We start from the raw sequence: 13,611 nt of genomic DNA, 5'->3' as shown, positions 1-13,611 counted from the left end.
TGATGGAGGGAGGATGAAGGGCTATTGTAATAATTCAGGAAGGTGATGATGAAAACTTGAATGGGCGCAAGGATTAAAGAAGAGTAGAAAAGGTAGAGTAGATCTGAAAAACACAGAAATAAAAGGAGAGGTAGAGGCAATTTAATTTTAGGCATATTAACATTGGGGATACCTGAGATGTAAGGTAGATGCAATAAAAAATAATTAGAAAATAGATCTACAGCTCTAGAGAAATATGGGAGCTAGAAATATAAATGATAAGGAAATATAAATGGTGGCTAAAGCCAGTAAAGTATATTGAATGAAAATGAGAGAGCATATAAAATGAGAAAAGATGACTAGGAATGCAACCTGAAGAGCCACAGCATTTTGATTCAGAGCAAGAGAATGAAGAATAAGATAAGCAGGAATAACAGCAAAGGGAGGAGGGAGTTTCAGGTAGGGAATGTTCAAGAGTCAATAATTACAGAAAATTCAAATAGGTATAGAGGCCAGGGAGTCAGAAAGAGGAATCAAAAGTGAGGAAGTAAGAAAGTGACACTAATTTATTTTATGAAGTATGGCAATCATAGGAAAGAGAAAGAAAAGATAGCTTGAGAGGAAGAGGTAGGGTTAAGGAAAGGTTTTTGTTACTCTTGTTTCTGGATAAAGAATATCTGAAGCTATTTATAGATCAAGGAAAAGAAATTAATGAAAAGAGAAACCACAGACTGAAGATTAAACAGGATAGAATATGGTACTGGAAAACACAGCAAAGAATGAGATCAGGAACACAAATAAGCATTAGCCTTAGACAAAAGGGATGCACGGCTGAAAAGAGAGAGGTAAGTCTTGAAGGTAGAGGGGAAGAAGTTGAAAATGGTCATGTCTAAAAGCTCATGCTTCCCCACTATGTAATAGACAGTCATCTCTGGCAGGTGTAGGAGGCTTAAGAATAAATGGTCTGTAATACCTCTCCTGGGGAACAGAATAGGAAACCAACTAAAGGAACCAGTAGGATTACTAGGTAGCACTGGGGTGCCTTGTAGAATATGGTCCTCTTAAATAGAAATGTTTTTGGACATTTAAGAGGAGTTGACATTAATAAAACAAAGAGACAAAACCAAGCCCAAGTGTCATAAAATATGGATATTTTATTCCAGCTCTGGGGAATGAAAAAAAAGGGGAACACAGTCTTTTGCACACCACTCTAATTTAGTTGACATTAATTTGAAAAAGCTAAAGCAAATATGTATATGTATCTGTATATTTATATATACACATACATATTTCATCAGTGTTTATATATTTACTCTATTTTTGTTTTTTAATAAACACCCTTAAAAATCATTAAATGCATCCCAATACTTCTGCCTCTTCATCAATCATTTAATACTGTTTGGATTAAATTCACAGTTTGTGTTTTAATCCCTTATGTGATTGGTCAAACTGTACATTACATTAGAATGTGAGGGAAAAACTTTTTTAAAAGTTATACCCTAAAAAAAAAAAAAAGTTATACTCTCTGTGTCACGGTTACCCTTTACATGATTTTTTCATCATCGTTTTCAACTTCGCACATCTTGTAGTTCTCTACGCAGACTATTTCAGCTTCTAGTGCTGTACATATCTACATCTTCTGGATGGGACTGCCCGTGATCCATGAGCTTGGGGTCAAGCATAAACTGTGTAGCACCTGATAAAGCATTAAAAAGAAAAAAATTAGTCATTCATTTTACAAATGTATTGTTGGTACTGGGAATACAGCAGTGAATAAAACAAATAAAAATCTCTGTCAATATGACCTAACATTTAAGTTTGGCAACATAGACAATAAATTAAGTAAAAGATATTATCAGATGGTGTTAAGTGCTATGCAAAAAAATAAAACAGGGAGGGGCATATAGAGCACTTGGGTGACTTACAATTTTAAACAGGGTGGCCTTAAAAAAAAGGTGGTAACTGAGCAAAGAACTGAAGGAGGTGAGGGTGTGTGCCCTGTAGATATCAGAGGAAAATGCCTTGAAAGTATAAGGGACCTGAGGCATGTCTGAGGAACCACAAAATGGTCAGTATGACTGGAACAGAATAGGTAAGATGTGGTGATGGTGGGTGCAATGAGAGTGACAGGAGACATGATCAGATAACAATAGAAGGCTAAGCCATATAGGTCCATGGTAAGGTGTTTCTCTCTTATTTTAATGCTAGATGGACAGTTTTGAGAAGAGAAGTGACACGATGTTTTATTTTTTTATAAGATCACTCTTGGGGCACCTAGGTGGCTCAGTCAGTTAAGCGTCTGCCTTTGGCTCAGGTCATGATCCCAAGGTCCTGGGATCGAACCCCATGTTGGGCTCCCTGCTCAGTGGGGAGCCTGCTTCTCCCTCTCCTCTGTGCTTGTGCTCTCTCTCGCTATCTCTGTCTCTCTCTCAAATAAATAAAATCTTCAAAAAAAAAAAAAGATCACTCTTGTCTGTAGGGAGAAGAGACTACAGGGAAATTAGGGTGGAAGCAGGGAAACCAGTAGCAATGGAGATCGTAAAAAAAAGACTGGATTCTGGATAACTTCTGAAGGTAGAATAGGCAGGATTTCCTAAGTGGACTGAATATGTTATGTGAAAGAGACTCTAACTTAAGAAACTGGAAGGATGGAGTTGACATTTACTGTGATAGGGAATAATGTGGGAGAAGCATGTTTGGGGGAAGGCAAGATAAGTGTCAAGTTTTGGATGTGTTAAATTTGCATTGCTAACTAAACATCTCAGTACAAATGTTGAGTCATCTGTTGGAAATGTGAGTCTCTAGAGCTCAGGAGAGGCCTTTGGCTGCTTTATAAATTTTACAGTACTAATTTACATATGGCATTTAAAATTATCTATGAGATCATCTAGAGCATCAGAGAAGAGGTCTAAGCAATGAGTCCTTTGGATACTCCATTTTTTTTAATTTAAGAAAATAAGGAGAATGTATCAGAGAAGACAGAAGGAACAGCCAGTCAGTGAAGTAAGAGAACCAAGAGCAAGTGGTATCCCACAAGCCAAGTGAAGAGATCTGTTTCAAGGAAGAGGGAGTAATCACTTGTGTTAAAAGTTACTGATGAATCCATGGAGATGGAGATTGAAAATGGACTGGATTTGGCAATGTGTAGATCATTGGTGATCTTGATAAACTGATAGTGTGCCAGACAAGATACTACATTATTTTCATGCATTATCTCACATTACCACCATAAGATAGATAATATTTTTATATTATCCTTGTTTTATAGGTAAGGACTTTTTAATTTACAGAGGTTAAGAAAATTGACCAATCTCACTTAGCTAATAAATGGAGCCAGGACTGAATCCAGGTTAGTTTGACTCCCTAAAACAACAACCCTGACTCTTGTAAAATGGGGGCTAGAGTAGTAACAATGTCACACAATTATTTTAGTATTCAGTATAATAATACATACAAAGTGTTGCATATAATACCCTGTGCATGGTAAGTAGGAAAGAAACAACTATTTTTATATTTACTTTGTGATGTAAGATTAAAAATATTTTTTCAGAAATTTGCTTTTAAGTGTTTTTCAAAATCTGATTTAAAATAATTTAGTTATATTTGGGAAACATATCTTTTTCCCATAAAGGAATTTAATTTCCAGTTTTATGATGAAAACAAAGGGGAGAAATAGATTTACACACAATGATTTATTTTACGCCTATCTCTTCAGAAACTTTTCTTTTTTTTAAAGATTTTATTTATTTATTTGAGAGAGAGAGAATGAGAGACAGAGAGCATGAGAGGGGGGAGGGTCAGAAGGAGAAGCAGACTCCCTGCTGAGCAGGGAGCCTGATGCGGGACTCGATCCCGGGACTCCAGGATCATGACCTGAGCCGAAGGCAGTTGCTTAACCAACTGAGCCACCCAGGTGCCCCCAGAAACTTTTTCTATTTCATAAAGTGTGATATACCTATATGTAACTTCACTACCACATATGTTTAAAAAAAACCCAGATCATAAGTAATCACTATCCATACACTGATATAGTTCTCCATAGGATAGAATAATTTTTTTTTTTTTAGGATATTAATTATTAATATGGGGTCCCTTTGGGGGTCTATGGATAGAATTCATGTGATCTATGAATTAAGTGTAGGAAATTTGTCTTCATTTTCATTAACCTTGGACTGAAAATGAACATTTTCTTCAATAATGAGTGGAGGCAAAACCACAGTATTATTAGGAGGACCTTAGATTTTGTCACTAACAGAAATTACAAATATTTTCATATCATGTTGCAGTTGCAAATATTTTGAAATATTTATACTTATCACTACTTCAAAACTATGGCTTTTATTAGATCTGTTAGGTACTGTTGTTTAATACATTTAAAGAAGCACATATATTACCATGTATTTTGTTTTATCCACTTAAAAGCATTATTCTGAGAAGGGATCCATCACACACAGGAAAGATTAAGAAACTGGTTCTGCCAGCTTCTTTCGCAAATGTATTTTTACTGCCACCTGGTGGAAGTCTTTGCTCAGCACAAGTGAAAAGTGTCCTAGGAAATAGTTTCCTTCTTCATCAAACATATTATAGTAAGCATATGACAATTATTTTATATAAGTCTGAATGTACCTAATTTGCTCAACAATGCCCATCAGTTGACTAAGTTCTCTAACACTTCTACTTACTTCCTTAATACATATTCTTGTCCAAAGTCTAGTCAAAACTTCAGCTCACCCAAATTTGAAATGCCCCACTGCCTTTAGAGCTCTACCTTTCAAAATTTTTTGAAAGGCTTCAGAATTTTAATTTATCCATAGCTTATGTCAGACATTATTAACTAGAGGAATATGCATAGAGAATTACCTGTGGAGCTTTTCCTAGAATCCACCTCCTTAGAGGCCTCACCTCTGAAGATTTTAATTGGGTAGAGTGAATTTTAGAAAACAAACAACTCCAGTAACTATAACATGGATCCCTCTAGTTTAGAACCACTTAGCCTAGGTCATTTGTTTTCTGCCTTTTAAAAAAGATTCATCTCCTGCTTTTCTGAGTAACTAAGGGTTACACCTTTCCTCTTAGAAATTTCTTCACCCCTTAAACTGATCAAGGGCTCTCTCCTCCCAAAGGATTAGCAGTAATAAAACTCTCCTTGAATCTTAATCCCCTAACCCATTAGAATGCTTTTCTTTGTACTTTATCATATTTTTAATCTTTCATAAAAAGCTGTTTTTACACTTAAAAGTTTTTTAGAAGACTTTTTAAAAAGCTGGTGTTATCTTGTTGTGATGAGCATTGGGTGTTTGTATGGAAGTACTGAATCACTATATTGTACACCTGAAACGAGTACACTGTATGTTAACTAACTGGAATTTAAATAAAAACTTAAAAGCTGGTGTTACAACAAACAGACAAGAATAAAGATGTTTAAAGTCATAAAATAACAATAAATTATTATCTTAAATAGCCATTGTGTGACATCTATTCACTGATAATTTAGTTTATACATTATTTATATTTTGAGCAAGTTAGATATAAAAAATGGGACAGATCACTAATAAATTTCAAAGTTCGGATTTTAAAAATTCTATTTTTGTTTCTTTGTATAAAATTGATATTCAGCATTCAGCTTATAAGTAATTGAAATACTTATACTAGACACTGCGATATGTATGAAGGCAGCCACAGACAATACATAAATGAATGAGTGCAGCTGTATTCCAATAAAACTTTATTTATAGACACTAAAATTTGAATTTCACATAATGTTCTCTTGTTACAAAATACTTCTATTTTTTTTTCAACCATTTAAACCATGTAGGGCGCCTGGGTGGCTCAGTCGTTAAGCGTCTGCCTTCAGCTCAGGTCACGATCCCAGGGTCCTGGGATTGAGCCCTGCATCGGGCTCCCTGTTCCAAGGGAAGCCTGCTTCTCCCTCTCCCACTCCCCCAGGTTGTGTTCCCTCTCTTGCTGTGTCTCTCTCTGTCAAATAAATAAAATCTTAAAAAAAAAAAAAGTAAATAAACCACGTAGAAACCATTCTTGGCTTGTGAAATTTACAAAATAGATGGTGAGCCAGATTAGGCACAAAGGCCATAGTCAGCCAACCTCTGCTTTAGAGGTACATTAATCCTGTGAGAATATGAGAGATTTTATTCTTCTTTCAAAGAGGTCCATGTCACCAAATTTCCAAATTTGTTATTCCTAAAATAACATAATTTTTACTATAAATGTATATGAATGACAGAGAACTACCAAGCTCATATTAAGAGCCATAATATATAACTGGATAGTATACCCAACATATTCTGTATGGTGGTAAATGGTAGCTATGGCAAGGCTCTCTAGCTAAATAGTGTGCTCCCAAAGCTTGCTCAATGGAAATACTTGTTTATCTGCAAAATGGCTAATTACTCTGGGCAAATGATATTTTCTAACACTCACTGAGAATTTAGCATGTAACTGACATTGTACTTTGTGCTTTACATGCAGCATCTCATTTAATCCTCACAACTATGTGAGAAAAACACTATTATTTTTCTCCCCTTTATGGATTAGAAGACAGGCTTGAGGTATTAGATAATTTGTCCGTAGTAAGAGAACTAGCAAATGTTGGATCTAGGATTCAGTTTCAGGTCTTACTCTTAAATCTGTGCTCATAATCACTACTGTTTTCCATGTCTTGGACCTTTGGGATTGCATGTGAAATGTGGAAATGATAAATCCCAAAAGTATTCTGTATAATCAATTCTGAATGATATAAGGATGAACAGTACTGGCATATTTCTCTCCTTTACATGTGAACTCAGAATGTTTTTCACATATTACATTACCCACGACAAGTGGCTAAAGGGTTCTGGAATACACATGTGTGAAGAAAAAACATGGGCTCGCAATAGTTTGGTCCCACTGATAAGCTGTAACATGTTTCATCTCCACAAAGATATTCTTTAATTGACAGATACTTAGAGAATTGACAGAATATATTATATACTTGTGGGAATATGGTGAACTGTGGATTTTCAGAGTCTAAAACCTGCAAACCATTCTAGAACAGAGAAAGGGGAAGATGGCAGCAGAGTAGGAGGACCCTAGGCTCACCCTGTCCCGTGAATAAACTAGGTAACTATTAAATCATCCTAAATCACAGAAATTGACATGAAGACTGGCAGAACAAACTCCACAACTAAAGGCAGAGAGGAGGCCACATCAAAGAAAGTAAAAGGTGTGGAGACTAAGGTTTGGGAGAGAAACAGATGATGGCCACTATGGTGGGCAGGAAGCTACTGTCTTAGATAAGGGTGACAGACAAACACACAGAGGAGTGCACAGGGAATATGAATCCCCCATAGCAACTGGCTTAGAAAGTGAGAGGAGCCAAATTTCAGAAGTGCTTGCAACCAGCAGGGCTTAAAGCCAGAGTTCTATATGTTAGTGGGCAGGGCTTGGGAGAGCCTGGAAGCATTGGAGCTGCTCTTGGAGAGAAGGGAGAGCAAACAGCCTGTGGACATAGTGGAAACAGCGATCTGAAGAGCATCTGGGAGCAGAATGCAGTGGTTATTTGCTCATCTCAGAGCATGTCCCAGAGAGGCAGCATTCACAAAGAGACACCTCAGAACAAAGGAACTGTCAGGCATCAATTACCTTCCCAGCCCTTCAGCACAAACACAGAGCCATCTGCAGGAACCAGCACAGCCTCCACACTACCTAACTTGGTTAACACCAAGGAAGTGCCCCTCCTAGTCACACCTGCCTCAGTCCCAGTGCAGCGGGCCCTTTGTGCAGAAGACCAGCCCAAACCCCTACCCAAACATGTCTCCCAACCAGGGAGATCTGCAGGGCCTTGGTTCTGTAGGTGGTGGCAACAGGTCTCATTTCAAAAGCAGACCAGAGCACAACTAGTTAAAACTTGCCACGTTCAGGCCAAGGACCAAACACTGCCCACAACAGGCAAAGAAAGCCTCTGCAAGCAAATGACCTGAAGAATAAAGTGGCCAGGACACAATAATAGAACACATGCAGCACATATTAGAGACATTCCTGGAAGCACCAGGCACTGGGGAATAGGAAACACTACACTAGATGGCACTATAAGATGTCTTCTTCATAAAGCCATTATCCTCCAGAACAGGAGACAGAGTTGACTTTCCTAACACAGAGAAGCAGACACAGAGACTTAGACAAAATGAAAAGACAGAGGAATTTGTCCTAAATGAAAAAACAGGACAAAACATGATCAGAGACCTAAGTGAAACAGATATAAGTAACATGCCTGATAGAGAATTTAAATTAAAGATCAAAAGGACACTCACTGGAATTGAAAAAAATAGCATAAGACATAAATGAGACTCTTAGAAATAAAGAATAAAAGAGTAGAGATACAGAGCTCAATATACAAAATGAGAAAACACACTTGCTGGAATGAACACCATGCTAGAAGAAGGAAAGGAATGAATTAATGACCTAGAAGACAGAGTAATGGAAAGTAATCAACCTGAAAAAAAGAAAAAAAAATTATACAAAACAAGAATAGACTTAGAGAACGCAGTGACTCCAGCAAATGTAATAATATTCATATTATAGGAGTCCCAGAAGTAGAAGAGAAAGAAAAGGGGATAGAAAATTTATTTCAGAGATAATAGATGAAAACTTCCCTAATCTGGGGAAGAAAACAGATCCAGTAGGCACAGACAATGCCCAACAAAATCAACAAAGCAGATCCACACCAATATAATTAAATGGCCAAATGCAGTGATAAAGAATAAAAAATTAAACAGTAGATAATTACATACAAAGGAAACACCATCAGGCTATCAAGGGATTTATCTGCATAAACTTTGCAAGCAAAAAGAGATATGGGCAAAATCTGCAGCCAAAAATATTCTATTCAGCAAGGCTTTAATTCAGAATACAAGGAGACATAAAGTTTCCCAGACAAACAAAAACTAAAGGAGTTCATGACCACTAAACCAGAGCTGCAAGAATATTAAAGGGGACTCTGAGTGGAAAGAAAAGATCAACAGTGACAGAATACAGGTAGGAAACACAAAAACAGCAAAAGTAAATATTTCTCTAAAAATCAGACAAGGAACTCACAAAATAAAAGATATAAAATATGAAACCATACAGTTAACACACAGAGAGGAGAGAAATAAAGAATGGGTCCAAACCATTAAATAATAGAGTTGTACACAGAAGATGTTATATATAAAACTGATGGTAATGACATATCAAAAACCAGTAATAGATATGCAGAAAATAAAAAGAAATCCAAATACATCACTAAAGAAAACCAGCAATCCACGGAAGAGAGAAAGAAAAGAAAGGATCAGAGCAAATAATCAGAAACAACCATAAAATAGGGAATATATTGGCAATAAATACATATCTAACAATCATTAGTCTGAATATACATGAAATAAAAGCTCCAATCAAAAGACATGGGGTATCAGAATGGATTAAAAAAAAGACAAAACCCATCTATATAATGCCTAAAAGAGACTCATTTTAGACCTAAAGATACCTGCACATTGAAAGTGAGGGGACGGAGAAATATCTAACATGCAAATGGATGTCAAAAGAAAGCTGGAATAACAATACTTATATTGGACAAAACAAATTTAAAACAAAGACTGTAAGAACAGTCAAAGAAGGGCACTATATAACCATAAAGGGAACATTTCAACAAGAATATAGAATAATTGTATATATTTATACACCCAACATGGGAACACCCAAATACATAAAACAGTTAATAACAAACATAAAGGAACTAAAGGAAAATAATCTAATTATAGTAGGGGACTTGAACATCCCATTTACATCTATGGACAGATCATCTAAGCAGAAAATCAACAAGGAAAAAATGGCTTTGAATGACACACTGGACCAGATGGACTGAACAGATATATTCAGAATATTTCATCCTAATTCTTTTCAAGTGCACATGGAATATTCCCAAGAATAAATCACATATGAGACCACAAAAATTTTTTTAACAAACTGAAAAAAATTGAAGAATACCATGAATCTCTTCTGACCGCAACACTATGAAACTAGAAGTCAACCACAAGAAAATATCTGGAAAGTCCACAAATACATGGAGGTTAAATAACATGCTACTAAACAATGACTGGGTCAACCAGGAAATAAGATATAAAAAAGAAACAAAAATGTTGGAGAGGTTGTGGTGAAAGGGGAACCCTCTTACACTGTTGGTAGGAATGCAAGTTAGTACAGCCACTTTGGAAAACAGTGTGGAGATGCCTCAAAAAATTAAAAATAAAGCTACCCTATGACCCAGCGATTGCACTCCTGGGTATTTATCCCAAAGACACAGATGTAGTGAAAAGAAGGGCCATATGCACCCCAATGTTCATAGAGCAATGTCCACAACAGCCAAACTGTGGAAGGAGCCAAGATGCCCTTCAACAGACAAATGTATAAAGATGTGGTCCATATATACAATGGAATATTACTCAGCCATCAGAAAGGATGAATACCCAACTTTTACAACACCATGGATGGGACTGGAGGAGATTACGCTAAGTGAAATAAGTCAAGCAGAGAAAGTCAATTATCATATGATTTCACTTATTTGTGGAACATAAGGAATAGTATGAAGGACATTAGGAGAAGGAAGGGAAAAATTAAGGGGCGGAATTGGGGGGAGAGATGAACCATGAGAGACTATGGACTCAGAAATAAACAGGGTTTTAGAGGGGAGAGAGGTGGGGGGGATGGGTGAGCCTGGTGATGGGTATTAAGGAGGGCACGTACTGCATGGAGCACTGGGTGTTATATGCAAACAATGAATCATGGAACACTACATCAAAAACTAATGATGTACTGTATGGTGACTAACATAATAATAAAAAAAAAAAGAACATACTTTTTGTGTTCAAAACAGAAGTTCAAAATTTTGGGAAACAGAAGTAGAGGTTCTAAGAGGGAAGTTTATAGAAATACAAGCCTACATCAAGAAGAAAAATCTGAAACAACCTAATCTTACACCTAAGGAGCAGGAAAAGAAAAACAAACAATACCTAAAACCAGCAGAAAGAAGAACATGATAAAGATCAGAGCAGAGACAAATGATACACAAACTAAAAAAAACAAACACATAATACAAAGGGTCAATGAAACCTGGTTTCTTTGAATGAGGTGGTTCTTTGAAAAAATTGATAAAATTGGGGTGCCTGGGTGGCTCAGTTGGTTAAGCGACTGCCTTCGGCTCAGGTCATGATCCTGGAGTCCCTGGATCGAGTTCCGCATTGGGCTCCCTGCTCGGCAGGGAGTCTGCTTCTCCCTCTGACCCTCACCCCTCTCATGTGCTCTCTCTCATTCTCTCTCAAGTAAATAAATAAAATCTTTAAAAAAAATTGATAATATTGATAAACGTCTAGCCAGACTTATTAAGAAAAAAAATGGGAAAGAACTCCAATAAATAAAATCATAAATGAGAGAAGAGAAATAAAACCAACACCACAGAAATACAATTATAAGGGAATATTATGAAAATCTATATGCTGACAAATTGGTCAACCAAGAGGACATGGATAAATTTCTAGAAAAGTATAAACTACCAAAACTGAAACGGGAAGAAATAGAAAATTTGAATGGACTGATCACCATTAACGAAATTCAATCAGTAATCAAAAAAATCCCAAACAAACAAAAGTCCAGGACCAGGTGGCTTTACAAGGGCATTCTACCAAACATTTAAAGAAGAGTTAACACCTATTCTTCTTAAACTATTCCAAAAAAAAATAGAAAAGGAAGGAAAATTTCCAAATTCATTCTCTGAGGACAGCATTACCCTGATACCAAAACCAGATACAGACACCCCTAACAAGGAGAACAACAGTTCAAACATCTCTGATGACCAAAGATGCAAAATTCCTCAACAAAATGCTAAGAAACCTAATCCAAAAATAAAAATCATTCATCACAATCAATTGGGATTTATATCTGGGTTGCAAGGGTGGTTTATTTTTCACAAGTCAATTAACAGATTACATCACATCAATGAGAGAAAGGATAAGAAACATGTGTTCATCTGAATAGATGCAGAAAGAGCATTTGACGAAGTACAACATCCATTAATGATGAAAACTCTCAACAAAGTAGATTTAGAGGGAACAAACATCAACATAGTAAAGGTAATATATAAAAAACCCACATTAACATGATAATCCATGGGGAAAAACTGAAAGCTTTTCCCCTGACAGGACCAAGACAAGGATATCCACTCTCATCACACTGATTGAACACAGCACTGGAAGTCCTAGCCACAGCAATCAGACAACAAAAAGAAATAAATGACAACAAATTGGTAAAAAAGTAAAACTTTCACTCTTTGCAGCGGACATGATACTATATACAGAAAACCCAAGAGACCCCACCAAAAAACTGCTAGAACTGATAAAAGATTTCAGTAAAGTCGCAGAATACAAAATTGAAGTACAGATATCTGTTGCAATTTCTGGTACACCAATAGTGAATGAGCAGGAAGTAATTAAGGAATCAATCCCATTTTTGAATGCACTAAAAACAATAAGATAGCTAGGAATAAGCTTAACCAAAGAGGTGAAAGATGTGTATTCTGAAAACTATAGAACACTTATGAAAGAAATTGAAGACGACACAAAGAAATAAAAAGACATTTCATGCTCATTGAAAGAAGTACAGATATTGTTAAAATGACTATAGTACCCAAAGCAATCTACATATTTAATGTAATCCCTAACAAAATACCACCAGCATTTTTCACAGAGCAAGAACAAACAATCCTAAAATTTGTATGGAATCACAAAAGACCCTGAGTCACCAAAGCAATCTTGAAAAAGCAAAGTAAAGCTGAAGGCATGATAATTCGGACTTCAAATTGTATTACAGAACTGTTGGGGCGCCTGGGTGGCTCAGTCATTAAGTGTCTGCCTTCGGCTCAGGTCATGATCCCAGGGTCCTGGGATCGAGTCCCACATTGGGCTCCCTGCTTGGCAGGGAGCCTGCTTCTCCCTCTCCCACTCCCCCTGCTTGTGTTCCTGCTCTCGCTATCTCTCTCTCTGTCAAATAAATAAATAAAATCTTTAAAAAAAATTGTATTACAGAGCTGTAGTATTCAAAACAATATGGTAATGGCACAAAAACAGACATACAGATCAATGGAACATAATAGAAAACTCAGAAATGAACCCAAAACTATATGGTCAATTAATCTTCGACAAAGCCGGAAAGAAAAACTAGTGGGAAACAGTCTCTTCAACAAACGGGGTTAGGAAAACTGGAAAGTAACATGTCAAAACGTGGATACTAGGACCACTTTCTTACACCATACACAAAACTAAAGTCAAAATGGATTAAAGACCTAAATATGAGACCTGAACCCCTAAAAATCCTAGAAGAGAGCACAGGCAATAACGTCTCAGAAATCGGCCGTAGCAACACTTTCCTACAAAGGTCCCCTGAGGCAAGGGAAAGAAAAGCAATAATAAACTAACAGGAGTAAATCAATATAAAAAGTCCTGCACAATGAAGGAAATAATCAACGAAACTAAAAGGCAACGTACTGAATGGTAGAAGATATTTGCTAATGACATTGCCAATAAAGGTTTAGTATCCAAAATATATAAAGAA

At 36.5% G+C, this 13,611-nt stretch overlaps 1 protein-coding gene across 5 annotated transcripts in view; it reads right to left on the bottom strand.

The window, feature by feature from the left end:
• Positions 1-1,113: 1,113 nt before the first annotated feature.
• The window catches only part of APOOL (apolipoprotein O like), a 141,465-nt gene continuing 128,967 nt past the window's right edge, over positions 1,114-13,611 (bottom strand). For all 5 annotated transcript variants that reach the window (XM_035028808.1, XM_035028812.1, XM_035028809.1 and 2 more), the window contains one exon: positions 1,114-1,675. In XM_035028808.1, the coding sequence (XP_034884699.1) occupies positions 1,587-1,675 (89 nt within the window). In that variant the 3' untranslated portion in view covers positions 1,114-1,586. The remainder of the gene's footprint in view (positions 1,676-13,611) is intronic.

The sequence above is a fragment of the Mirounga leonina genome, unplaced genomic scaffold (genome assembly GCF_011800145.1).
Source record: "Mirounga leonina isolate KUSES-001 unplaced genomic scaffold, KU_Mleo_1.0 Mir_204, whole genome shotgun sequence".
In the NCBI taxonomy this organism is placed as follows: domain Eukaryota; kingdom Metazoa; phylum Chordata; class Mammalia; order Carnivora; family Phocidae; genus Mirounga; species Mirounga leonina.
The sequence above is the reverse complement of the archived record's forward strand: the minus strand, read 5'-3'. Positions and strand labels throughout refer to the sequence as shown.